At 37.6% G+C, this 26,917-nt stretch overlaps 1 protein-coding gene across 1 annotated transcript in view; it reads right to left on the reverse strand.

Annotated features, from left to right (window-relative positions):
* The window catches only part of RBMS3 (RNA binding motif, single stranded interacting protein 3), a 443,174-nt gene that overhangs the window by 80,064 nt on the left and 336,193 nt on the right, over positions 1 to 26,917 (reverse strand). Inside the window, exon 7 of the mRNA XM_010584321.1 lies at positions 3,970 to 4,076. Within this exon, the coding sequence (XP_010582623.1) occupies positions 3,970 to 4,076 (107 nt within the window). The remainder of the gene's footprint in view (positions 1 to 3,969; positions 4,077 to 26,917) is intronic.

Genomic DNA, 26,917 nt, shown 5'->3' on the forward strand with positions numbered 1-26,917 from the left:
TAGTCTCTTGCAAGAAAGACAACACAAATATGTAAATGGTCTAAATTTTTCAGAAACTTGCAAATGAAGTATCAAAGGTTTCAAAATATTGTGACTGTAAAAAAATACTTAATCACTTTGGCCTGACCAGATATAGAAAGGCTACCATTTCTAGAACTGTTCCTTCTAGAAGAATGTAAACAGTAATAAACTTTGGGCTGATGCAAAGCATCTCATTTGTTCTTAGTTTATGGAAGATTTCTCCCTTTCTACCAGATAAATTTTAAATAAAGCCTCTCTTAAATACTCTTATCAAAAGATTTTGATAAGATTCTGAATAACCAAAACAAACTTTCAGTAAATCTGAAATAAAAGATTATGTTGTAAAATTTAAGTTGCAGTTTTTAATCCAGTCTGATCTCAATTTGTACTCTTGATTCCCTGGACGCATTTTCAGCTAATAAAATTTTTTTTTGGAGATATGTCCACCTCTAGACTTGTCAATTGCAATTTAGAGGTAAATTAAATCAACTATTTTACAGACAGAATTTGAATATGATTACCTTCTATCACCATCTCAGCACGATCTTGTCAGGGGAAGTTTCAAAACAGAGTGCTGAATTAAACCAGCGTGACTCAGGAAAAACTAGCCGGGAAAAAAAATAATTTAACTTTGTGCAGAAATTGTCTCAGTTATTAGGTCAGAATTTCACTGCAAATATTTCCAACATTTGCAAGTTTCACTGTACATTTATTGCACCTGTATGCTAGATGCCTAATCTGACAGCCTTTTATAAAGCCATCAGTAATCTAAGCTCTTGGCTCCTTAGTCCAGAACTGGTCAGCCATTGCAAATCCTCAGTCAAATGCCTCGGTAAATCTGCTGAGAATTTCCTGAGGCTTCAAACAAGAGTGGAAGGGTAAGGACTAGAAAGTGCTATTCAAGGTCAGGCATTCTTCCCTGGTTGCAACTGGCCAAGTAAACAAGTACCAAAAAACCCCTCTGAAAAGTCCTAGAGAAATTCAGTGTACTCCTAAAGACTTTACTTAAAAAGGTAAGCCAATTTAACAGCCAACTAAAGTATTTCTGTATGGTTATGAAGCAATCTACAAAAATGTATGAAAGGAATATGATCTTCTATTACATTCTGCAGTATGGCCTGAAAACTTTACTGAAAAAAGTAATCCTCTCTTATAAAATTCCACAGAAGGTCTCCATAAAAGAGAGCAAGACCCCCGAGAACAGCATGGCCAGAGAGGGAAAACCTGCTCCTCCCCACTAAGTCTCCTGCCATTTCCCCCCCTACAGCAGAGTATTGGGCACAGCTGTCTGTCTTTACTTTGCATGCTCAAATTTGAGGCCAGTGACAGAACTGTGGGTGCCACTTGTCTGGGGTCTGCCCTTCCGAGCAATAATCCTCACGCACGCTCAGTGTTAATGCTGGTTAAACCTCAGAAGTTTTAGAAATACGCTTCATGCAAGTATTCAAGAATGCAGAGGCTTATCTGAACAATAGCCAAATACATCTTGGTCTATATACCCCAGGACTTGTTCAGAGTGGAAATGCTGAGGGAGTAATCTCTTGGACACTATTTTAATGCTTTTCTTTGGGGAAGAAACCAAGAAAAAGCAGAGGTGTGGGGAATATTTCCAGATCCCATTTGTAATCAGAACTGTGACACTTGTCATATATCAATTATTTCTCACTACTCACTGCCTGTTCTTTTTTAAATAAATTAAAGCTGACAGGAGTAATTGCAGGAAGGTTACCCGAGTGCTGCTACACAGAGAACAACTGAATGGTACATCATGCTTAAAGTAAGATCATTAAAGGACAAAGAGTTAGAAAAACCCTATTGCATATAAAATATAAGAGTAATTATACAGAAGGATTTTACACTGGAAAGAAGAAAATTAACAACAGTGGGGAAGAAATCCAATAAATGAGTGACCCTAAAAGAGAACATGAATTCTTGTCTTTGATGCCTTGAGTAGTAAATATCTGATGTGCAGCAAGGTATTAACCAGACATTAGTAAACAGAGAAAATCTAAGCAAATCTAAGAGAACGGAGCACATTCCTAGCCTGAAATATTTCTGAGTTTGTATCTTTACAATCTTTCCACATTTGTAGATTATACCATGACAACAGCTCAGTAGCTGACTGTGAACAACAATAAGGAATGATGTCTCTCAGCACTGAAAACTAGTTTTTAAATGTTCATACTCTAAACATACCAACCACACCCTGCCTCTAGGTCACAGGGATATCACTGTGCTTAATGTAAGCCACTCCACCAGCAGCAAATGAACGATGTCCGATGTAATAAGCTGATGCCCTGAGGCCATAGGCATAATGGTGGCTTGTTGGCTTTAACTTTATATTCTCTTGTTTATTGATTTGAACTGAAGGAAGTATAGAACAGTGGAGATAATAGCTATGATGGCATTTACTATTTAAACATGGATTTAGAAGTCTTTAATATATGGATTGTTGACCTTATTGAGGGTTTGTTATTGTCTCCTGTATATAGACCTTTGTTTTTCAAGCTCTATATATGATGACCTGAGTATACCACTTGAAGTACTTCTTGAGCACTTGTTCCTCAATAGATCCTTAACATGACAAACCATAATGGCTCCTAAGAAGATGTCTCCATTTTTTTTAGAAATATGACATAAGAGACTGCAATGAACCTTTGGAGACTTCTGCAATCTCTTGTAGCAAATGTGGCTGCCACACTGGCACTTTCAGCCCACAAAGCTAAAAATATTTTAGAGCATTGCTGTTAGAACAATGTACAATAACCACCTTGCTGGAGGGAGAAATTTCTATGCTTTCAAGAGGCCTTTCTGTTTGTTTTAGGAGCTCACCAATCGTGCTGGAGTATATATGTCATAACCTAATGGTCTGAAAAGTATCAGCTAGCAAAATCAAGTAGTTACAAAAAAGCAGACGCCCTCTAGAAACACATAATTTAGAAATACCAAATAGTTTTCTTGGGGTTTTTTGCTTTGTAAAATTGAAGTAAATATAGCAAAAACCACCAAAAAACCCACCAAAAGAAAAAAACCCCACCAACTTCTATTCTCTTAGGTCACAATTGAACAACATACTTTTTTTTTTCCTTGAAGTCTAAATCATAAACACAAAGAATAGGTGTTTAGGATAGAAATACTTGTAAGTCCTTCAGCCTTCATAGCTATAATCATGCATAAGAAGGTACTATGGCTAGATCTACCTCATTTATTCAAGTATCTTTATCCTACAATAACATTCAAGAAGAGTAAACAAACTCTTGAAGAGTCCAATAAATTCCTTTCTTATTTCACCCACATTTGGAGTCACTTCATGTACAAATACACAGAAAGGAAACTCCAGTAACAGACTATTTGCAGCAGAGCAGAAAGCTACCGTTAGATTTTTTTTTTTTTTAAACTTTGTACACATGATGGAGCTGAGGCTACTGTAAACTGTTTTGTGTTGGACAGAATGAAGAGCCCAGCTCAGACAAGCTTTTGGAGAACTTTTACATGGACCATACATTTGCATGTGCAAACTCTCCCCTTTTGTAACAACCCGCCTATTCCCTGATAATGTTTTATCACCAGGAACTGTATGGAGGAAACAACATTGTTGAGTTGCTTAAGTGTAAATTGATTTGGGGTTTATAAAAGTTACACCATGGATGCTTATGAAACACCAGTAAGAGAATACTGGGCTCAGGTCTGGCTGCGGACAGAGCACTTGCGGTGTGACAAGGCTGCGCACAGTTCCACACCAAGCTCTGAAATTCTCTTTTCCTCTAACTTTACACTCCATATGTTACTATAAGCCTTCCTCTCCCCCCTGCTTATATATCTTTTTCTGTGTGAAACTATTGTATTTTGTGAGCAGTCTGATTTCTTCATAGCCCTGAAAGGTAGACCTCCAGGTCTGCAGCTGACTCCTGCCAAACCCCAGGAAAATAATTGCCGCGTGGCACTTACCTCTCCTTCTCTGGGCCACGGCCTTCCATTCTGTGTGTATTTGCTTTGATTCTGGCGCTTCTTTTGCCCTCCATCAGCAAATTTGCACAGCAAAGGCTCAGTGGGGGCTGTGAAGACAAGAAACCCAGTCTATATTAGCATCCCCCCCCAAGAAAGTGATTATACCAGCAACAGTAGTGCTTTGTCATACTGATCTTTTGAAGTAAAATCTTGCCTTCTGCAGATATTTTTTGCCTCTTTTAGCCTTGACTCCACTGGCAGCTGTTCTTATTAACTAAGCTTCAAAAAATATATACTGGCAGCCCTTAAAAGAATTTAGCAAATATTGTTGAAAAAATAATCAGCCTACGCAGAATGTTAAGTTGCTGTAGTGGAATAGTAGAGTCAGGCATTAGTTCCAGCTAAGTTAGACACGTATTCATGACCAGCATTAGTGCAAGGATAAACACTGCTTTACTAAAGCAGCTTTCTGTTTTTATTGTAAAAACTTTGCAAGAATATGTTTAAGGAGTAAGCGTTCTCACTATTTCTATGTTTCTCGGCACCCAATCCTTTAAAAATCCGAATAAACAGACTAAAATAGAGACTTTTGCCAAGCACAGTCCAATTAGCTTTCTTTTCCTCTTAACTCCTCTTTTAAGCAAGTTGGCAGCTGAGAAAACCCCTTTCCTCTCCAACTGAGATCTGGTGTGTGCGAATACAATAGTCAGGGGGGCTGGAGCCCTGGGAAGAAAGGATATTCACAGAGCTGCAGACCCCAAAAGGCAGCTCACAATAGGGCCCCCTAGTGAAGAAATTACCACACATCAAATGGGTACAACAGGAAGGGAACTTTGTGTCTTGGGATCTTTTCCCATCTACCCAGCCTCCTAAATATTTCCCAGCCAAAACTGTAATTAGCTTGCCGGTGGGAGCTTGCCTTTGCTGCCTCCTACTTAAAAGAGGGGCCAGATTCTACCCACTCCATTAGGTGTATGTCAGGATTGTCTTTTATTGCCTGCATCAACAGAGAAGTAAACCAATATTGGTTTGCTTGAAAGAAATCTAAAAATGATATGTCATATCTCAATCTCTTCAGGAATTTTTGGGTTCCCGGGCATGAGAAGTAGAAGCTCTAATTAATTAACCAGGGCTTTTGATGGAAAAAAAAGCAAGAAATCTGTTTTTTCCTCCTCATTTCCTGTTTCTGGGAGGCTAGAAATGTTGAAAGAATAAAAGTGCAGGGACATGAAGGAAATGTTGCGGTAGGGGGGTTAGTCAAGTTGCTGGCTTATTTATTTGTAATAAAAATTATGATTTTGTTAAAGGATGAAATAAGGGCATATAATATTAAAAAAGCTCACCTCTCCCAACCTCTTAGTTACAGCCAGCTCAAAATGGGTCAGAAAGTTTGGATTAAAACTGTGACCACTTGAAAACTGCAACCAAGGAGCAATGCACATAGAGAATCTCACTTCAAAAACGCAGTTTGTCCCTGGGACAGCATCACTTTGGCTACTTCTGAAGCTTGAACAGCTTTGTTTTTTCATTACCATTTTACCAGGCTAGTAATTTCCAAGGTCACTAGAAACTGAACTGCAGGGAACAATCCATTATTGGCAGAAAGCTCGACTGTGTGACCCCAGAGGTCCTTCCCTACCTCTGACTTCGATTATTGTATCAGATTTTGGTAGAAGCAATGCTCAGCCAACCATTTTAAATTTTAAATAATGAAGGTTTAAAAGCATCCAGGTGGCTATGGAGATTCTTTCTGCAGATGGAGAGATTTTACAGGGCTGATTGCCCTGCACTTTCACCAGTTTTACTCCACAGCGCGATGCTGCATGATTTCAGGGTGGTTGCTTACAATTCACTTTGATGTGACTGTGAGGGAGGAGCAGGTGCTAAGCCAGCATTAGAAAAAGACCTATTAAACATCACATCTGAAGCTTCAAAAGCTTTTTGTTTTAAGCACTGAACAACTATCAAGCCACATATGATACCATTAGGAGGAGCATGTAAAAACAATATGCACGTTGGATATTTACACATGCCATGGTCATCTGCTAATGTACACATATGGTATTAGCCCATATACCATGATGTGGTTGAGCAAGCTAGGAAATCATATGGTTTACTACATACACTCTCTATATATTAGCCAACCACAAATAGGAAGCTGTTGCCATCTCTGGAACTCCCAATATTCAGCATTACCATCTGACAACCACTTATTTGTTGGGGCTTCCTAAAGTTTACTGAGATTGAACAGAACTGCCAAACAACTTTACCCTCCTATCTAGAAAACACATGAAAAACATTGTACAGACTTTTCAGGAGGTAGGGAAGAAGATGGAAAAGGACAACGGTACCATGCCCTTCACAGGCAAGTTTCTGCACAGGAGGTTATATTCCTCTACTGCAAACTGAGGAGAGTTCTGGGGAAAAAGGTCAACCTGTGTCAATCAACATTAACATAAAAGATCAAAAGAAAATGTTCTGACAGGAAGACAGAATCCAAATAAGATTGTCTGGGGTTGTTGTTTTGGTTTGTTGGGTTTTTGGTTTTTTTTAAACAACACAGGCATGTAGCATATTACATCCAGCAAGACAGAAAATTATCTTATTAGCTCTGAAATGGTGTAGGTCTTAACAGTTTACACCTCAAAACAACTATAGTAACCAACCTCAAAATATGAAGAAATCAAATTAATAATCTCTCTTCTTTCAGGCCATAAGGTAGAGTGTAACAGAGTCTTAGAGGTTCAAACATGTTGCTCTAAGTTCAAGTTTACTTCAGCTCTCTTGAAATCCCTTGTAAGAAAGGTTCTTTAGGCTTTGCAAGATCAGATGCACAGGAATATTTGACATTACTACCATCATTCTTACTAATCAAATACATAACAACAGAAGATACCGGAAAGAGTATAATCTATTCCACTGTATCAGCAAAACTATTTCTAAGTAGAATTCTTTTTTAATGGTTTCATGAAATGTCAGAAGTGCTTTAAAAATAATGAATTTACTTCAGACAAGAAAAAAAAAATCACAATTAGGTACCACGGTTATCAATTAAAAAAGAAAATATTTAGGAACATATTCAAACAATATGTTGATATTCAAACAATATCAACATTATGTGAATAATACCAAAGGATTGCAGCAGAAGTGGGATATTTTACCCCCAAATACTTCAGAAGGGGAGGAAGGAAAAAGGGAAATCTTTTAAACTTTTTCTGCTTTTGCTTTCTTCCATTCCAGGCAGACACTCTTCAATTTATGGACTGAAGTTTTACTTTTCTCCTTTTCCTCTATATGAACACACTGACTGAAAATAAATGCCTGTGTCCCTGCCTCTTCTCTCACCTTTTGTACTGCTGACTTGATAGAAAATGTAATTTGGATATCTGTAGATGTTCATATTTTGAACTGATAAGCACATCTTTTTGTATGGTTCTTGACATCCTCAAAGTTTTGAGCATGTGTGGTATTTTGTAGCATATCTGGAAAATCTACTGTTGGTATTTTCCTGTCATAAAAGTGAGAATTGATTCACTTGAGACAAATTTCAGGCTATCTCATCCTGATAAACTCTTCAAGATAGAAGGCACTGCTCTTTCTTTGACTTCTACCTGACAGTAACAAATACAAATATCAAGAATAAATAACAGCTTTAACCTGAACAAGGTTCATTAAGCCGTAACCCATTTTTCAAGGAGAAGATTTAAATGCTTGCTGTAGTTCCCATCCAAAGCCTGTTCTATTTAATAAGACATAAATAGCCCTGAACTTGGCTTTCAGTCCTGAGAAGGAAGTGGGATCAAATTGATAGTGCTTCTAAACAGCATTTGCCAAGATATTCAGGGCTGCTTTAGGAGAGGGCAGTAGCTGCTAGTGTTCAAATTCTGTTCCCATGGAAGTCAATGGCTAAAGCCCTATCTCTCTTCAATCAGACCCTGAATTTACTCTAAGAGTTCAGCAGAGGTGAAAGAGAGAGACTGGTTTTATGTCAATCAAGCCTGTCGATATTGTTGGAGTTCCCTTAGGAGATCAGCTTCTCATGCTCCGCTACTTTAGATGGACAGACTGTGCAGACAGACAGCACTGAACTGCCAAAAGGCTGTTAATATCACCAAAAGCAACACTGGTATTTAAAATAGAACAAAACCTTTAGATGTAAGGAGATGTGGATAACAGTGCCCCCTTCTCGAATCTGGCAGCTTCTTAGAAATGTTCCATCTCAGGAAAGCAACTTCAATTAAATTGGAGAATTCAACAAAAAAAAGCAAACTTGTAACTAGTTCTGAATATATAATTTCCTTATTCTTTCATTCATCGAAAGGCAGATACACTTGAGCTTCTACATATGCAAAAATGTATATATTCATAAGCATGTGCTTCATAAAAGAAGATGAAAGCTGTCATTTGCATTCAGTCAATCTTTTTCATTATTTCAGGTGCTCTGAAACTTTTTCTATCTGAAGAGTTACTGAGAAAAGCTTGTTCTCCACAACTTTGGATTCAGTCATATTAGCATCGTCTGTCCAGCAATGGCAAGAATTACACATATAAAAAGGTAATAACAAGAACATATTTATGTATTTGAACTGCTTTCACTATGAATATTTTTGAAGACAGAATATTTTTCAGCATGTCAGGAAGAGTTTAATCTCTTCTTCTCATCTCTTGCAAAAATGAAAATAACATTTTCAGCAGACAGCCTAGCAACAAGTGCATTGTGAACATTCATGAGTCTTTAAACACCATCATTTTGTTAATGTGAAGAAAAATGCTGAGAAAGTCATTGGTATATCAATGAACGGTCAGTGCACAGTCAACGATCTTTTTCAAAGTATGTTTTTATGAGAAAGTTGGATTAATTTATTTTTCAGGCTTGGCAAATCATCCTCTACAATAAAAAATGGAGCAGAGCAACAACTGAGTTCACAATTACGCCAAGCATCCAAACCGATCAAGCTTTGATAACTAATTTTCTTCTTAACTCCCTTCCAAATTTTAAGTATTTTGATAACATTTTCATGTACAAATCACACAGAATATCTGATTGAAACACCCATGCAAGAACCAACCCCTTTTTTCTGCCACAGATCAATCATTTTTAGTCTTTAAGAAAAACTTCATCCTACAGTAACATCAAAGCCACTTTGTAAGCAGACCTGTTTACTCATACAGTATTTCAGAGGGAGACATGAGAGACACAAAAGCTCTAGAAGCAAGGCAGGACAGAGCAAGTTAAAGTTCTGATTCTATACCTGGGCTCAGATGGATGTACCCAGCAGGACTAAAGTCTTTACAGAACCCACAGAGTTTATTTACAAAATGAATTTTGCTGTTATAAGCTTTAAAATGGTAAAAGTTTCAGAACGCCATCAACAGAGCAACTCTCTGCTCTAGTGCGTCCACTGCCTTCTGGGAAAATTCTGTCACATAGTACTTATTCATCCCAAAGTCATAAATAAACAAAACTCAAACTCCAAGGAAGATTAGAAAACACAGCCATAGCTATTCTGCTCTTGGAAAATGAAGATGAAGAATTACAAAAGATGGTACGTGACACGAAAGGACAAAAGGACATGTAACGACAAAGCATTAGCTGAGTAAGGAAACCGTAAGTAATGAAGCAAATAAACGCATCATCCTATCCCACACGGAGTGCTTGACTTGTTGAAGGACAGAGTAATAGCTTTTTTCCCAGAAGCCCATGATACTGGATGTGATGTCACAGGACAGACTCTAACGTATATGCATAGAAGTATAATGAAAGCACATTATTACATGTTCATATGATTCCTTGCTGCTCAGTGGTTTTGCAAGAGCCACTGCTTTTACACAGGTCAAGCAATATGCAGCATATTTGCCCAATAGGTTTACAGTTAAATTTAACTACATGGTATTCAGTGGACTTGTACAGCTGATTATGAAAGCAAAACAATGAGTTAACATTGCATTTTAGTTTCTACAACATACCACTTTCACAGTATAATTATAGAAATTGGGGAAACAGCTTTACACAACAGAAAAGTACCCCAAAGCAACAATTAAAAAGCAAACATCTGTTTGGCTAGGAAGAAAAAAAAAAAAGTTATTTTCTTTTGATAAACTGTATTATAGCTTAAGTAATTATCTCTAGTTCACCTCTTTGTCTTAAGAAATGGGAAGCAATCCTTTCATCTTTTTGTATAATAATTATTTCTAAAGAGCAAGAATATATTAGAAAAGGAAAACAAATCCCAGAGGAGAAATAGTGTGTCAAGCATAAAGTTAGTGTTTCTATTCTGTGAAACAGAAATTACTTGGAGCAGGTAGAACAGCTAATTGTATGCACACATTGGAGAAACAGCATGCCAACTCTGAACTGTAGTCCAGATCTTGGTGCAGTTGATGCAAACACCCCAGCTACTACATAGAACAGTTATACTTAAACATATTGTTCCAGAAGCCCCCATAAAGATTTGTTAGAGCAGCAACATTCATTTTACAGTTTGTTTCTGTTTAAATAACTATTTTCATTTTTAAATTTTCAACAGAAGAGCAGATTGAGAGTGCCTGATTCAGGCCTATTAAAATGCTCCATTCCAATGTTGCTGATAGGGAGAAACTGTTATAACTCGATACATTATTTTATGGAGATAACATATAGAAACAGATGCTTCAATATGGTATTGAAACTTAAATAAAATCAATCCAAATAGCAAAGCTGAAATGCAGTATTAAAACAATGCTGAAATGTTGTAATACGATGGTGTATTTTTATTTTAACAAACTCCATTTCTCAACCAAGTCTAGTGCTGGTCTCAACTGGAGAGCACGAATAGATGAGGAGCAAATCCAGGACAGAATTAAGGAGTTCATTAATCAACTGTATTAACTAATAACTAATTAAATAATACCCTGCACTTTAAAGTTGGATTCTGCCTTTATTTTAAACAAAAGGCTTGAATCAGAGCTCACAGAAGTTAGAGAGAGATTGTCAGTGAATCCAAAGCTACTCTACTGAAGCCAAATATAAGTTTGAGGTAACTGCAGAGTCAGGCCTGTGAATTTTGCCAGAGAAAGCAGCTTCCTAAACTTGATGATACAGCAAAGTTCTGCCCTATTGGAGGTCCCCAGTGTAATGCTGAAAATGATCAGCTGCAGTTCATCCTTCGCACCCAGTGCTATGACAGCTCTTCACAAACTTTAACTACTGGATGAAAAGGAAGTGGCGTCTTTGAGGAGTGATTTGTTTTGCACTTTTAAAATTTCTCCAAGAGCCTTTACAGCAAAAGAGGAGCTCCTTTTATCGAATGACTGTGCAACCAAACCAACTAAGTATGCACATCAGTTTGCAGAAATAATTTCACGCACCTATGCTTAGACCTGTGTTTTCCATGACTTTCGGACAGGACCCATAACCAACTGAAATTTGGGGCACATTGTTTTAATGTGCCAGTTCTAATTACAAAACATAGAATTAGGCTGGGTTAATACCTCCTCCAAAAAACACCCTGATAGACTGCCTTGGATTCCTGCCTCACTGGAAAAGCCACGTACAAAAAATGAGACAGTATCATATTTTGAAGAAGAGTATTGGTTACAAGTCATTGAAAGCAATTCACATGTTATCTGTGACATAGATAATAAATAAATATTGAAACAAGTAGATATAAAATGGCTTTTTTTTTTTTTTTGTTAAATAAGCAAAGCTTCGCACTTGCTCAGTCAGCACTGTTAAAAAGTGAATGCTTAAGAAACCAACCCACATTTCTATGTTTGAAGAATTCTTGTGTGGAACTTACGTGCCACAGCTTCCCTGTATTTCTCTCATGCCAGAGTAACTAAGCAAGACACTGAAGAAAGAAGAGCCTACTTAGCTCTTCTGGAAACTATGCAAGTAATTAGTAGAATAAAGATACTATAATGCAGTGGTCCCCTATCAAGATTTTCTCCCCATCGACAACAGCTGACAAGTGTGAACAGTTTTCAAAGAACAACAACAACAAAAATTTTTATGTTTTTGTATAGATTTTACAAATGCTAATTACTGTCTGGAATTCTGACTTCCATGATTAAAAAAAAAAAAGAAAGAAAAGGGGCTGCTTTTACCATTTTTATGCCATTGGCTCACTGCTTCACAGGCTCATTAGACTACACATGTTTGGGCAGGAGTTGATTCCTCCAAGTAAAATGAAAAAAAATGCCAAACTTAAAAAATATTCCTGAAAGCATTTTAAAACATTTTACTGTTCTTAACTGTGAATTCCTAGACCATGACTTGCCACATAGGCACACGCTTCTGCCATGTGTGACAAGGAACTAGAGAGGGATCACGTGAATAATACCCAATCCAAGATCCCAAGATCCAGTGAAGTTGATGAGAACACTTTCAATACTGCCAATGAGTTGTGGCACAGGCTTCTAACCTATGAGTTGAACTGGAAGTAAATACGACAGCAGTTATGCTAGAGTCTCTTTCATGAACTTTGCTTTCTCTCCCAGCACTTTTTTTTTTTCAGTGCCACCACGCAAAAATTACAGATACTAGTCTTTTACTGGGTCTTTAAACTTAGAGCTGCAGTCCCTCCATATTAGTAACAACATGTAAAGAAAGTCAAGATGACAGCTAGCCTGTCATCAGGAACTAGTTTTCAGAAAAAAAACACACAGTGAGGTTCTGCTGTCTTATGGCATTGTCCCTCATCCCAGATAAGGATTAAAGCTGAAAGTTCACATGTTGCAGCAGTGAACTAGAGGAGAGGTCTGAGTTCTATCATGTTTTTAAACAAGTAGCACCCTGACTTTAGTGCATTTACTTCATACTGGTGTACCACTTCAATGCTCCTACACCAACATACACCAGCTGAGAGTGTGGTCCCAGGACTCCAATCTGCAGGTAGAAGTCAACTGAAAAAACCTCACCCTCTAAATGTGAACCCCAAACCACTCTTTAAATCCCCCTCTGAGATTGCCCTATGAGCTTTTAGGAAGATTGTACTTCATATACCTTTTCACTCTCTCCCATAATCTCAGAAGTTATTTTGTTTGGATGGAAATGGAGATCTTGTATTTCTTACTGTTCAATTATTAAGGAACAGCAACAGAGTCAGCTTCATCTCAAAGGCTCAGCGATTTTTAAATGATCTCATGTACCGTAATTTATAATGGAAAATCAGGTACAAATAGTGTGAGATGCTTTCTAGTTCCTCTCTAATGGAAATAAAATGAATCCCTGGTAATGGGTGACCCTACTTGCTTCTGTGGTCACTCATTTTACTTTTTAGTGTTCTCTTTAGTAGTCTCAGGAGAAAAGAGCAAATGCAAAGCTTTTATCTGAAGCTGCTTCTCAAAACAATAGCTCTGCGCTTCTGCTATAAAATCTATTTTTACTATTCTCATAAACTAATATTATTGATCACAGAAACTTTGCTATTATCCCACTAAGAAAAACTTACTTGCACTGACAGTCCAGAGACAAAATGATTGGAATTTATGCAGTACAAAGAATTAATTCTGGGTCTGCTCATACAAGGTTGTTTCAGGTAGCTGTTTAAGTATTTCTTTATTATTTAGTATTGAATTTATTTATTTTAAATTTAATTTTATTATTTACTTTTTATTTAGTATTTATTTAGATAAACCAGAACATTACCATCACATCATTCCCTGTCTGTGTGATACTGCTAGAACTAACACTAGAGAAAAGAAAATTCTTTTCAAACATACGTTTTCAATATAAACAAGGAAACCTGGCCAAATGTCTTTTGTCAATACAATGATTTCTTTCCACCAGCATAATGATAATTGCTGTACACAGACATTTATTTTCGACTAATTAAGGTTGAGTCTTGGCATTCGCTGCTCACACTCGAACATATGTATACCATTCATGTCCAGAAGAGCTTATGCAACCCAGTGTTAAACTGCATAAGGAAAAAATGCTTCATTTATGACCATTAGCTTAATTCAGACGTACATGTTTATATACTAAATTTTGTTTATCAGTTTTGGTGAAAGACATATCTGTTGTGTCTTTGTGAATGGTCACTGCAATAAAAAGTGGCCATATATATAATTCTAACATTATTTTCAGCTCTACTCATAGCCTGTTAAAGAGCAGCAGTAGAAAATTCTTACAATACGAAAAAAAGATTTTGTTTGGGTAAAGATGCCCTGTGCATGGTCAAACCAGTAACATGATCTTCTTGATATCAGAGCTGAAACAGCATATTCCTAAAAGCACTGATTACTGTGGATGCATGAAATATTCCTGTGTAAATGAAAAAAAAAACAAAACCAATTTTTAACGTGGTATCAATCTGTTCAACAGTTTAAAAATATTCAGAAATATTCAGATTGTTTTTTTCTCAGACTGCCTAATGAAAATCCTTTTATTTAAATCAGTTCTAATTAACACACATTCCAATGACTACTGGGTGCAGCAGCAAAAACTCCAACCACTTACAATCTAAAACATAGCTGAGCAATATAATTTTGCCACTACTGTGAGAAAGAAGGAAAAGCTGAAGGGGAAATTCTTTTTATTGTTATTGCCCTTCTTTCATTTTATTCTTCTGCATTCACTGAAAGACATAATGTGTATGCCTTAAAATGAGCGAGTTTGCTAGAAGCTAAGACACAGCATTGCCAGCTCCCTCACTTAAATGCAGGAACACCTTTAAAAAGTGGATTTGACCCCAACTGTGTCAGAACTGCAGCCGGTTATAGGTTACACAGCAGAAAGCATTTACAAGATGGTGACTGACTGATTCTTAAAGGCAGGAGTTCATTTTGCCGTGGTAGAGAATATCCAAATCACACTAAGCACCTTGGACAGGATAATTACTGTGTACCACAAAACCTCACTGCATGCTCTACCATCTTGTCCTGTAAGAAGGCCCAAAGGAGGGAGGGAATACTTCGGAAGCAACGTTTAAATAAGGACGCTGATACCCCTTTTTCTCCCCAGCGGAAGGGGTGAGCAGCAGCTCAGAACATGGACCGCTGACTATGCAGCACCCACGGGACACACCAAAACCCCTTGCAGCTCCATTTCGGTGCCTCAGCTGCTCCCTATGTCAGCTTCCAAGCCCTGAGTCTGCAAGACAGGCTTTTCTGGGTGCTACTGAACTGAACATTGCTGATCCCCTCACGAAGCACCTGCAGGTAGGGAGCAAACGTGGCATTGCAATGAATGTGCCAGGAAAGGAAGAAAGGGCCTTGGAAAAAAAATTGCTCAATGGCTGCTATTTCCCTGAAGGGCAAGGCGGCAGTAAGCCCCTGAAGCATACCACCACCTGGAGCTCCTGCCAGGACATAAAGGCTTTGCAACAGCTTAAAGTAAGTCTCTGCCTTCAAGGCACAATTGTACCTGTGATTTCTATGACAGAAAACTGCACAGTGGTTTCACTAGGAATTTTCCAGTAAGTCACCTGTTTATGATGATACTTCATCCAAAGGGAAAGACAAAAAGGTGAAATTATCATCTTTTCCCAAGACAATGGAAGCTCTTACTCATTATTCTTAGCTCTTTTCAAAATGTGTTGATGACACCAACACTAAATCTAATGTGCTATGACATAAGGAAAATTCTAACCCTTGCGTCTTAAAAATCCTTTATTACCATCTGAGACAATACCCTAGAATATTAAATAGATAACACTAAACCCTTCTGAAATTTCGAATTGCAGAGCTCTTAGCTGAGGGTAGACAAGGAAGCAAACTTACATATTAGAGACTGAGTGACAGCCTAATCTTTAACTCCGTGTAATACATATCCCAGCGGTTGTATGAAGGTCATACTAGATCCTGCTTCGCAATGGGTCCAAAAAAATTACAAAAGAAATATGATTTCAATGCTAAGATTGGCAAAGTAAGAATCAACCCTTTACTCTTTCAGTTAAAAATACTGGAATAATAAGAACAGGAGTGAGCCAAGCACAACAGGGAAGAACAGGTGAAAAAATAAAAAGGTATAGGAATAGGCAAAGAAAAACACTTTAAGAAAATGAAGAAAAAAACAGGAAGAGAAGGGAGAGGAATGCTTCTGAATTGCTGTTGAAAATGTTCTAGCTTCACACAAGAACAAAGGCAGCTCACGTCCTCCTCCATTTCTGGATGACAACAGGGGCCTTCACAAGCACAGAGACTGCAGCAAGAAAACGTTGTAACTGAAAAAGCAAATGGACAGGCTAAATGTCACTGCCTATAGCAAACATGACAGAAGCTTATAAAAATTGTGGTTTTATCTGAAAACAGAGACTGAAGACCTGTTCTGTTGCACTATGAGGAATCCACTAAGACTGTAGATGGTCTCAGAGTAATTGTATGGCATCAAAACATAAATGAAACTGAGGAGACTATAGTCTCTACACAAAAATACCAAGGCTCTGTTATCAAAGTTGGTTTAAAGGCTTATCTCAAAACTCTATAGATGATCCAGTACTTAAGTGCCACAGGAGATAAAATTAGAGATGACTACATGAAAGGTGAAAAAGCAAGGACCTCTCTTCCAGATAAACTACATTAAGAGAAACAGTAACAGGCTCTGACACCAAAATCCAACCATTCTTTAAGGTTCTGTCCCCATTTGGGTGGGATCCTCCCTTGGTTTACAGGCACATGGACACAGCCATGCTGGCATGACGAGTCTGTGTGCAACTCTATTCAAAGCGTGATTACAACCAAACAGCAGTATCGGAGTCTGGCCTGAGAAAAGCCATCTCCAGCTGATGTGAAGCAGCAATTTTCTTCAGAGCAAATGATTTCATGAATCAGCCAGCAGGGAGTGACAACATTCTGCTGCCAGTAACTAAGCGTATGACCTCTGGGTTGCAATTTCCACCAGCTTAATAAGAGTCCATTGCAAACATCATCATATTTTTCACTCTGCTGTTAACAGAGATGCTAATCTGGCTCTCAGTTTCCTTTTTTTTTTTCTCTTTCTTTTTCCCAGCTTTATTGCTTACAATGTAGTATTTCCCCAGACACAGAGAACAAATTCTACTCCACGTTGCTAATATAACTTGAAGACAACACAGTAGAGTAAGAATTAAAGGGTAACAACTTTTTTACTTTGAGGAATGTGGCAGGCCTAGCAGCAGAGACCTCATGGCTGTTTCCTGCCATGAGATGGCAAACTCAGTATTGAACTTTGCAACCTGGTGAGAGACAGACTGAAGTGAGAGGGAGAAAACCTTTTCTAGAACGTTTTCTAGTACAGAAGATGGAAGAAAAATCCCACAGCCCTGAGGATGGTCAAAAGAGGAACAATGAAGTTTAAATGAAGGGTAACATAAAGACTGAGTAAAAAAAGCATGAATACTACGCAAATTTTTAAACATTCTCCAAATACTTCAGCTAGGATTTGCACACAAATAAAATCTCCAGATAATGAACCACAACAGAGTGATGTCAGTATTAATGCTACAGGATTAACACAACAGTAGAATACTGTACTGCCTTATGAGACTTGATTGTAACTCTAAAATATGGTAGAAAGTGGTTTATTTATATCTTTACTAGCAGCGTTGAGGAGAGAAATAACAGAAACCTAGATTTTATTCAGCATCAGGATTCTAGCTGATTGTTGATCCTAAAAGGAGCCACAACAAATGGTTAAAAATGCTGTCATTAAGCCACATTTGTTATTTCTATGCAGTACAGTTCCACTTCTTGGGCTGTTACCAGCAGGGTGGACAGAGCCTCAGACTCTAAATCTCAACTGCAGATTGAGATGGACAAACTTCTAATACTGGAGATAAGATAACCAGTGATACTAAGACTCCATGCCAAGGGTGGAAACAGCTTCATTGAATAGGCCAGCACGGACTTGCTGGTGGAGCAGGAGATGAAAAATGTAAGATTTGTCAACACCTCTGCCTGAGGTGCCCAGAGAACTGGACTACTTGGACATGCGCCACATAATTAATGTGTATCTATCAAATTGTGCATTCAGTGGGACAGAGTCATATGAGATTTCCTGGAAACTTACTGGTCGGCTACGTAGTATGTGCACGGGGTTTTTAACTAGCCTGGACGGAATGTATTTCCTGGACAGAAATACAAGCACATGTGACATTGGATGCGATCACGGTAACCCAGGGCTCAGCCCAGCCTGTTCACATCAGACTTTTTTTGCCCCTGGATAGGCAAAGATGAAAATGCATTTGGGCAAAAGCTCTAGCTTTTAGGGTGTCTTTGTGTCAAGCCAGAATGATATTGCACATTTGCTCCAAGAAGACTTGCTTTACAATACTAGGAGAAAAATATAGTTATTTTAAATGGCCAGCTTGGACCAAACTAGCTCGCTTTTACTATCTGTTTTTACATAGCATATAAAATGAACACAGAGTTATTCTAAGTTTAATCCCATATCTCTTATTCCTGCTTTATAATTCCACTGTAGGAGAGTCTTCTCATACTAACTGAACTATTCCTATTTACATTATGCAATAGGTACTAGTGTTGCAGGATTAGGGTATAAGCATGCTTATGTAGTTCTCAAGCTGTGTCATGTCATGCTCCTTCAAGGTAACTTCTGCTGCCACTTTTTGTATACTTAATGAGGGTTTTTTTTATGGTGCTTATCACAGACTTTGTTTGCAAACACCGCACAAGCGCTTATGAATTCATTCTCCCAGTAGGTAGTGAAGTATTTTCTTTGTTTCACAGAGATGAGCTGCAGCACAGGGATAATGCAAGTTGCCCAGTGTCACACAGTCACGAGTACAGATCTCCTGACTTCTTGTGCCATATTTATTCACAAGATAACCCTTCTCAAACTGCTCTGCCTAGGTGCCCTATTTTCTCAGCCTCGTTTCCCACTTCACTCTGTTTCAGGGTAGATCTCTTTCACCGGTCCAAGTTTACACCACCACCATCTACTCACTAAAATGCTTCATCAGAAGACAACTCGATCTACAGTGCTCATGAAAATTGAGCTTGTAACGATAATAAGGACTGGAGGCGATTATGGGTATACATATATACATTTCTCTGTGCATGTTTGTGTCTCTGCACATGACATATATACATATACATTTCTATATATGTGCACATTGCCAGGTATCTGTGGAAAGTTATCAACTACAGAATATCAGAACAGTGAAAGTGCAGGTATCGAAAGCTTCAAACCTGTATTATTTACTGTAATATTTAGCTACTCCAAGCTCACACTCCTATATCCCTAGAGGGCAACGTCACCTAATAGGTTGTGCTCCTGTCCCTGTGACCTTCATATAAAGCCAATACAATGATGCTACTGCAAAGGCAGACAGAAATAAGCCTGTACTTAATAAAATTTAATCCAGCTAAATATAGACTTGTCCCTGTTTACTTTCAAGAAGTTTTGCAGCCTGATTTCAAGAACAGCAAAGTACAGTTGATTATGCAAAATTTACCTACCTTTGCAAGCCTCTGGGATTTTCCTAACACATCCCTATGTTGAACAGTCTCAGGCACAAGTAAAGAGACAGTTCAAGACACTGAGGCCTTAGAGAATAGCACGCAGAAATCTGAATGCCTGCACAAGAGAAACTTGAAGGGAAAACAGAAAGGTCATTTTCTTCCCTGCATTTATCACCTTGCTGCCTCACTATTAATATTCTTTTTCATAAAGCCAAGCTTCCTGTTGGCAAGGCCCACGTCCATCCCCAGGTCTCACTCCACATTTACTCTCAACATTGTTCAGCTTGCATGGCTCTGACAACTCTGGTGAACGTGATTTCAGCAGTCTTCTCTCCCCTGTGTGTGAAGCGAAACCCCTCACTTCAACAACAATGTGCTACCTCTGAACAGAAAACAATGTCTGGGGAGTAAAGTTTTCCAGCAAAGCTGCTGACAGTGTGACCGCAAGGGAAGCTGTGACTGTCCAAGATCTTTTAAAATCAGAATAATGCCGTGTAATTGCTTTATTTATGGATTTAGCCCCTGAAATATAAAAATGTAGGCTTCTGTTGTTTGCTTCCTTTTTGTTTTAAATGATTGATAATTATTTCACAAATGTCTTCCCTTGACATTTGATTTGCTAGATAATACATAAACATACAGTTTCTAATGGGTTTTCTGGCCTTTTAACCTAATTTCTTTTCTCATTACTTTTCATTTCATTTCCAATTCTGATACAAAATCTATTTTCCAGAAAATTTTTGCATGATCTCAAGCTCACTCACTTTAACAATGTACGGAATGATATTTTAAAACAACAACAAAGCCAAGATCAATGATAGCAGAGAAGCAAAATCAACCCCTGTTTTTAACTTTTCTCTTTCATGTTGAACTGCTTCACACACACTCTCTCCAAGATGGTTCCAAAATTCTGTTGGAAACTAATAATTATTTTGTGTATGTGAACCTTTAAAGAAAAAATCTGCCCCATGAAAACATTTGAGTGAGGACAAAACAAGACAGTTCAGCATAGGAATACATATATTTTTCTGTCAAATGCTGGCATTGTTACTCTATTGCAAGGATTTATTAGCTAATTAACGATTAGGCAGATCATGGAGATAATCATTAACAAATGAAAATGACATCCTTTACATTTTTGTAACACAGGGAGAAGAAATAATGGCTAGAACTTGAGAGACATATATGAGGGTGCATAAAACAATGAAAAAAATCTCAAAGTTAAGGGAAGAGAAGTAGCGAGTAAGTATGCCAGTACACTCACTAATTTCAGTGGCAGTGACTAACAAAGTCCAGTAATTTATTTTCCATAACAGCACTTACGCTTTTGGAACAAAGCGGGTTATATTAGCAATTGTTCTGAGTGTATCTTTGGGATTGTATTCATTTACTCAACTTTCCTCTGTGTAAAGACTTAAACTGCTTTTTTAAATCCGTTAAAGTCAGTGGGACCATGTGATTACTGGTCTTATGGCACTCCATGTCCATCCACCACTCCATTCATAAATGCCAGTCAACTTTCTAAAGAAAACTACTTAAAAGTTTAAGGGATGATTGCCCTTTTTTTTTTTCTTTGACAGAATCCTACATGACTAGTAGTAAGACTTTTTTTTTTTTCCAGCGAAGAATCTCAATATGCCATTTGTATATCAACATTCTTTACACAAAGGCCCACCGAGATTTCCTAGCACTACATTAAACAAATTAAGCACGTTTTTGTAGTGCCACATTATTCAAAGCATTGCTCCCATGTTCTAAGACTCAGAACAGAAGTCTTCCGAAAGAGAAGTCTAAAGAGAACACATCCAATCTGCTATTCAACCTATTTTTTCCATTTTAAAGTCTCTTTTTTTTGGACGTGTGGCTGTGGGTAGAAAGGATAACACAATAATGATCTTCAAGCAACAATACCTGTATTGTAAAATCGCAATTTATTCAGATGTCTTTTCCAGTGTAGCCTAAAGAAATAACCTGACATGCTAACAGACAGGTTTCTATTTAAACAAAAAAGAAAAAAGAGAAGTCCTTAAGAAATAGCCTCTAGAAAACATGTTTTTGACTTTCCTCCTTGAATTCCACTGACAAAAGTAATGAGTAAGGTGACAGGAAACCTGATATTAATTCTGCAAGTTCTAACTAGATGTGCAGGAGATCTAAGCCCAAGGAACAGAGCTCGAATGCAGAGCAAATAGGCAATTATTCTGCGCAGAAGAATTCTGTGCTTGATGATGACTTGCCTGTCTCTGTTCTCCGGTGTCGGTTCTACAGAGACTGTAATCTTCTATGTTGATGCCTATATTCAATCTTAATGCCTGATATTGAGTGATGAGAAGCTGTAGGGATTCTTGCAAGATTCATCGTTAATGGGTTTTATCTCAATTGGCATGTCTGCCCAAGATATTTCATAAATACATAACCTACACTACGTGATAGGAATAATTACTTGGAACCATGCAGAGCACCCATCTCAACACAGTGGTTTTTTTCTACAACTTTTGCCACCTTCTTCTTTACCTTTAGCCACTCATCTTTTAAAAATAATAAATGCTGGTAAGAGGATATGGAACGATTTTCCCCCTTTTGCATGCACTCATGCGCACTCACACAGTTTCTGCCTTTGCAATTTGAGGTTTTGAAGGAGTCCAGCTCTCAAAAAGCCAATTTTTGACACATGCTGGGATGGCTACAGCTCTCCTTCTCTACTGTCTGTGTGGACCATTCTATACAGATGCAAGTTATATTCAGAAAAAGAAAACTCCCATCAGAAAGAAAACTAAAGATTTTGCATGAAAAATTTTTGAGAAAGAAAATCCTGTTGCAAATGTGCTTTTCAAGTAGCTTAAAAATTATCCAGCTGGTTTTTTCCATGATTAATCTTCTGCCTCTTGGTCCTCTCTTTTCCAAATCCAACATCTGCTACCTTTGTTAGCATGTAATGTGCAGAAGATTTATTTCTCTGCAGGGCCTCTCTGTACATAATGCAATTGCTATGGTCTCTGACCCATCTAAACACTACCATTTGCAGTGGACTGCATTCATTTATATGAATGGACTTTCATGGCAAGGAAGTCAATGACCCACCAGTAGAAACATTCTCAGTATTTGCCTCTCTTGCGTTATCAAAAAGAGGAAAATGACAGGGTCCACCCAAGGGGAGGGTGTTCCCATTTACTGTGCCAGGTGTCTGATAGATGATTCAGGCATGGTAACACCACGCATGGCTCCTTCCTCTAAACCTACCTTTTATTTTTCTGCAGTCTTCCCAGTCACTTCAAAATTAAGGAGGCATACTGAATAAAATATACTTTCAGATGTACAGGACTATCACATGATGCAAACTGTTCCCACTCAGTCTATACGAGACAGTCCCATGGGTTTATTCAGTCTGCTAATAACAACCGTGCTGTAAAATCACTACAATGCAATCTTCATTTCCAATCCCATCAGAACACGTGGCCAAAATTATTTTCTGAAAGCTAGATCTCATCAGATCTTCATATCAGGGTTTATGTGGCTTTTCTGGAGATCAATATAAACATAAGAACATTGGCCCCAGGAACTAAATGAGGCAAGGTTGTCAAGTGAGAAGCCAGCAAAGCTAAACAAGGAAAATCATAAGATTTCAGTTTTAAGATCAGATTGAAAATGGGTTGTGTTTGTTTTTAATAGTCATTCCTAGTTAATTCCCTTCAATTAGTAATTGTTGGAACTTTACTTTGAATTTTAAAAAATCATATTACAAAGTAATTTAACAATGGTTATTACCACTTAAGTCTTTCAGACATGCAATTATGCAAATCCACCAAGCACAATTCTGACTATATTTTTCTACTTGGTTGAAATCACTGTTAGAAGAATGAATTTACATAATGGCATCTGCTACTCCTCTTAAAATTTGTATTTTAAACATAAAGTGTGTGTAAGGTAACTTGTACAACAGTTTCACTATTCCTCATCTCAAAGAGTTGTCATTTCGATTTTTTCCTCCCTGTTTAGTAAGGATGCAAATGGAGGACTGAGAATAAGCAAGGAATCAAAAACATAGTTTAGGATATTTGCCAGCACAGGTCTCATTTCCAAAGCACATGCTCTCTGAAATGTGCATACTTCATTTTAGATATAGGCAGGACATATATGCAGAGCTAGATATAATGAAAGTTCCCATTTTTGGAGTACCATGAAAATGCGTATGTTTTACAAAACTCAAATCATAAAACCAAAAATTAAAATATTCAGCTCATTACTCTCTGCTGGCTCCTTCCTCTAGTTCTCCTGAGTGGGGTGTTTGAAGATTCTGGACTCTTCAGTACTTAATCACATAGCAAATTAACGAAATGGTCATTTATCCTTACAACCTTATGCTCTAGCATATTTCATATCAGCTCTTGCTTGGTAATCTCCTTCTGATCCAATTTCCTACCAATCCAGGTTTCCTTATTGCACTGAATGACTCCATAGTTGGTGACATTTTCCATTACACTTATTTCTTGACTACCTAATTGGTTGACTTGAGTTTAACAGCACTCAATAAATCAAAAGTAAAAATCTTTACTAAAAGTAGCTTCATGTTTCAATAACCCTATGATTCCACTTACAGAATAACACAAAGAAAAACAAAACAAAAAAAAACCTTTACAGGCATAAATGGACCATTTTACTCCTATAATACTCTGGCATACTGGGCTGAACATCCTATCATCACCCTCACCATTATTATGGGTTTGAATTACTGGAACGCAAGGGAATCTATTGTATTATGTTCCCTACAAGCAACAAACAAAGTGTTTACTACTGAAGTATGAAACAAGAAACAACAGAAACATAAGACAATATCTGGCACTGTTCTTTATGTAAAAATAATATAACTCACGTCAATTTTCTGGTAGTATCATCGCAAATAGAGTTTTAAAGATGGACCAGAAGAACTGTGATGGGGACTTAGAGATGCTTCTGCATGCCAGATACATACAACACAGAAAAATAAAAAGACTGCACATTTTACAGCAGAGGTGGACCAGGAAAAAGGTGTTACAGCCCAAATGAAAGTTAATTCAAACTCACATTCAGGACCATTGAAATATCTGAGGTTTCACTGCTTGGTCATAATGCAGGAACTTTTTGTGATGCTTCATTCAGGAGGGATATGCTATGAAATCACATCACTTTGTACAGAAAAATACTTGGGAATAAAATAAAATACTGCACTTTTGTCTGGTTCCAAGTTTTCCATTTGTTTTCAAATTTTCTGTCCTTGTTCTCAGTTTTCTTTGTTATTTCAACTTTAAAGTTTCCATCTCAGTTTTAAATGGGAAAAAATCAACACTTCTTTTAGAAGTTGTCAACTCCTTCCAAGTTCTGTAACGTGTGTCCTTGTCTAGAGATAATCTAACTTTGACTCCAACTTCTCCTGCTTTGAGTGACAAAATGAAAATTAGATCAAAGAAGCTGAAGCTCAGCATTGCTTTTGTTGACACTTCCTTTGCGAGTCCTTTTTCTCACCATTTTCACCTAAGATATTTCTTTTAATTATTCTGTGTTTTCATTAAAATATTTCATGTTTACATATCTGACATATGTTGTGCTTTAGAGTTTCTTGGATACAAACCACTGAAACTGTGTTTTAACCCACCGTATAAACCAGAAAATTTTAAGCTATGAAATATTTCACTAAATGTTTTTTCCATTTTTTGGCACTTTGGAACAAACTCTAACATTAAACTTGAACAAAGAACTACATGCTGTTCCCCATGTTTCTCTGGAAACAACAAAGCAAAGTATTGCACACACGTTCAAGGACTTAAATCCCACGTCCATATATCCTAACACCACCAACATTTAGAATGATTCAACAGTCAACTACTAGTACTGTCATATCTATATAGTAAGAATCACAGGAACAAGAAAAGACTCAATAGGTGATGATTCAATTATTACTAGAAGTAGAAGTGGTGGTAGTAGTGCATGCACTCTGCCTTGGAAAATACCAAGATAATATCTATGCCACAAAGAATACACAGTCTTAATTAGGGAGACAATATAATGAGAAATGCATACAGCCTTTGAATAGCACATTTGCACATAAATGAATTGAAAATAACACATATTTCATACAAACATTTCTTGCTCTTTTTTTGTTAACTCCTCTAAATTGACACATCTTACCACACTGCAGCATGACTGCTAAATTTGCAAAGATATTGACACCAAGAAATTCTACCTAGGTGTTTATTTCTGCTTGTAGCATGCGTATGGGAACTGTAAGAGAACAATGAGGTTGGGCTAGATCCAGATTTCTCTGAAGCAAATACATTTAATGTATTGTTTTATCAGTTAGTAGTTAAAAAATCAGTTTCTTTAAAAATGAGGCTGATAGCTGCTCTTGTCTTTTGCATTTTAAGCCAAGCTGCTAGATACTTTTTTGGTTTTCTACTTAAATGAAGAAAAGTTGCATATGTAATAATAAACCTGGATATTCTTTACTGTTTGCTCCACCTTCTGTAAGTGTTCTAACCCAGTACTTACTGTTTTGATACTGGTAACAGGCACTACCTACAGTACGACATCTGGTGAATCAATCACTATTACCGTAGTGGTACATTACGACTCAGTCCAAGGTTTTTGTGTTCACTGCACAAAGTAAATAATGTTTATTGCTGAAAAACTACCAACCTCAAGCCAAGCATGCTGTGTTATCACATATTTTATTATAACTTGTGATACTAGACTATGCTTAGTGTGCTCATCTGCACACTGGCTTTCTGAGGGGGGAGGTGGGGGAGTCTCATCTTTCTGCCAAAATGAACTGTAAGAGAGACTCATTACAGCGAAGTCCATAACAGAAGATTGTGCTGTGCCATCCATTGTTCAAGTAATTTTTCATATTCTACTGCATTCAGTGTTTAGTCTTAACATTGAACAAGTTACTTTTCTCTCTCACTGACAGGTTAGCACCTTTCCAAATCGCTTTTTAAGAGATCTGGCAAAACCAATGCTGCTCCTCCCCTTGCTCTGTGCGATCAGAACCAAATTTTTGTTGAAGAGACACACGCTTAGACCACCAGCCCAATACTTACTGTAGGTACAATCAAAGAGTTTGTTTTCTATGAATTAGAGTGCATGAGGGAAGCTTCTCAGGATGATTTGTCCAAGCAACACCTAATGCTACAAAGGTGATGGCCACCTGCTTTTGCTGGAGTCTGCCTAAATAAAACAAACTAATCAGGTTTCACTAGGGACAACTGTTATATTTTGCACCTAGTAATATCATGTTTCCTATAAAGTTTATATACGCACTTGCTGGGTAAAAACCCTGCTTAGGGTAGATGTCCTGTCTTCATAGGCAGGGAAAATGCAGCAGAAGGAAGTAAGCACACCCGGAGCAAATGGTGGAACCGCACCAAGAATGAAGATGCCTTTTGACATCAGCTCTATGATTACTAAGCAAGATCCCCTCATGGTACTGAACTTCTATTTTGTGAAGCATTTGTTTCACCTTAAAACAGATACGGGCATTATAGACCTCTACATGCGAGCTGGTCCTCCTGAGATTCCTCTATTATCAATT

Source organism: Haliaeetus leucocephalus, unplaced genomic scaffold (genome assembly GCF_000737465.1).
Source record: "Haliaeetus leucocephalus isolate CR32 unplaced genomic scaffold, Haliaeetus_leucocephalus-4.0 Scaffold973, whole genome shotgun sequence".
Taxonomy (NCBI): domain Eukaryota; kingdom Metazoa; phylum Chordata; class Aves; order Accipitriformes; family Accipitridae; genus Haliaeetus; species Haliaeetus leucocephalus.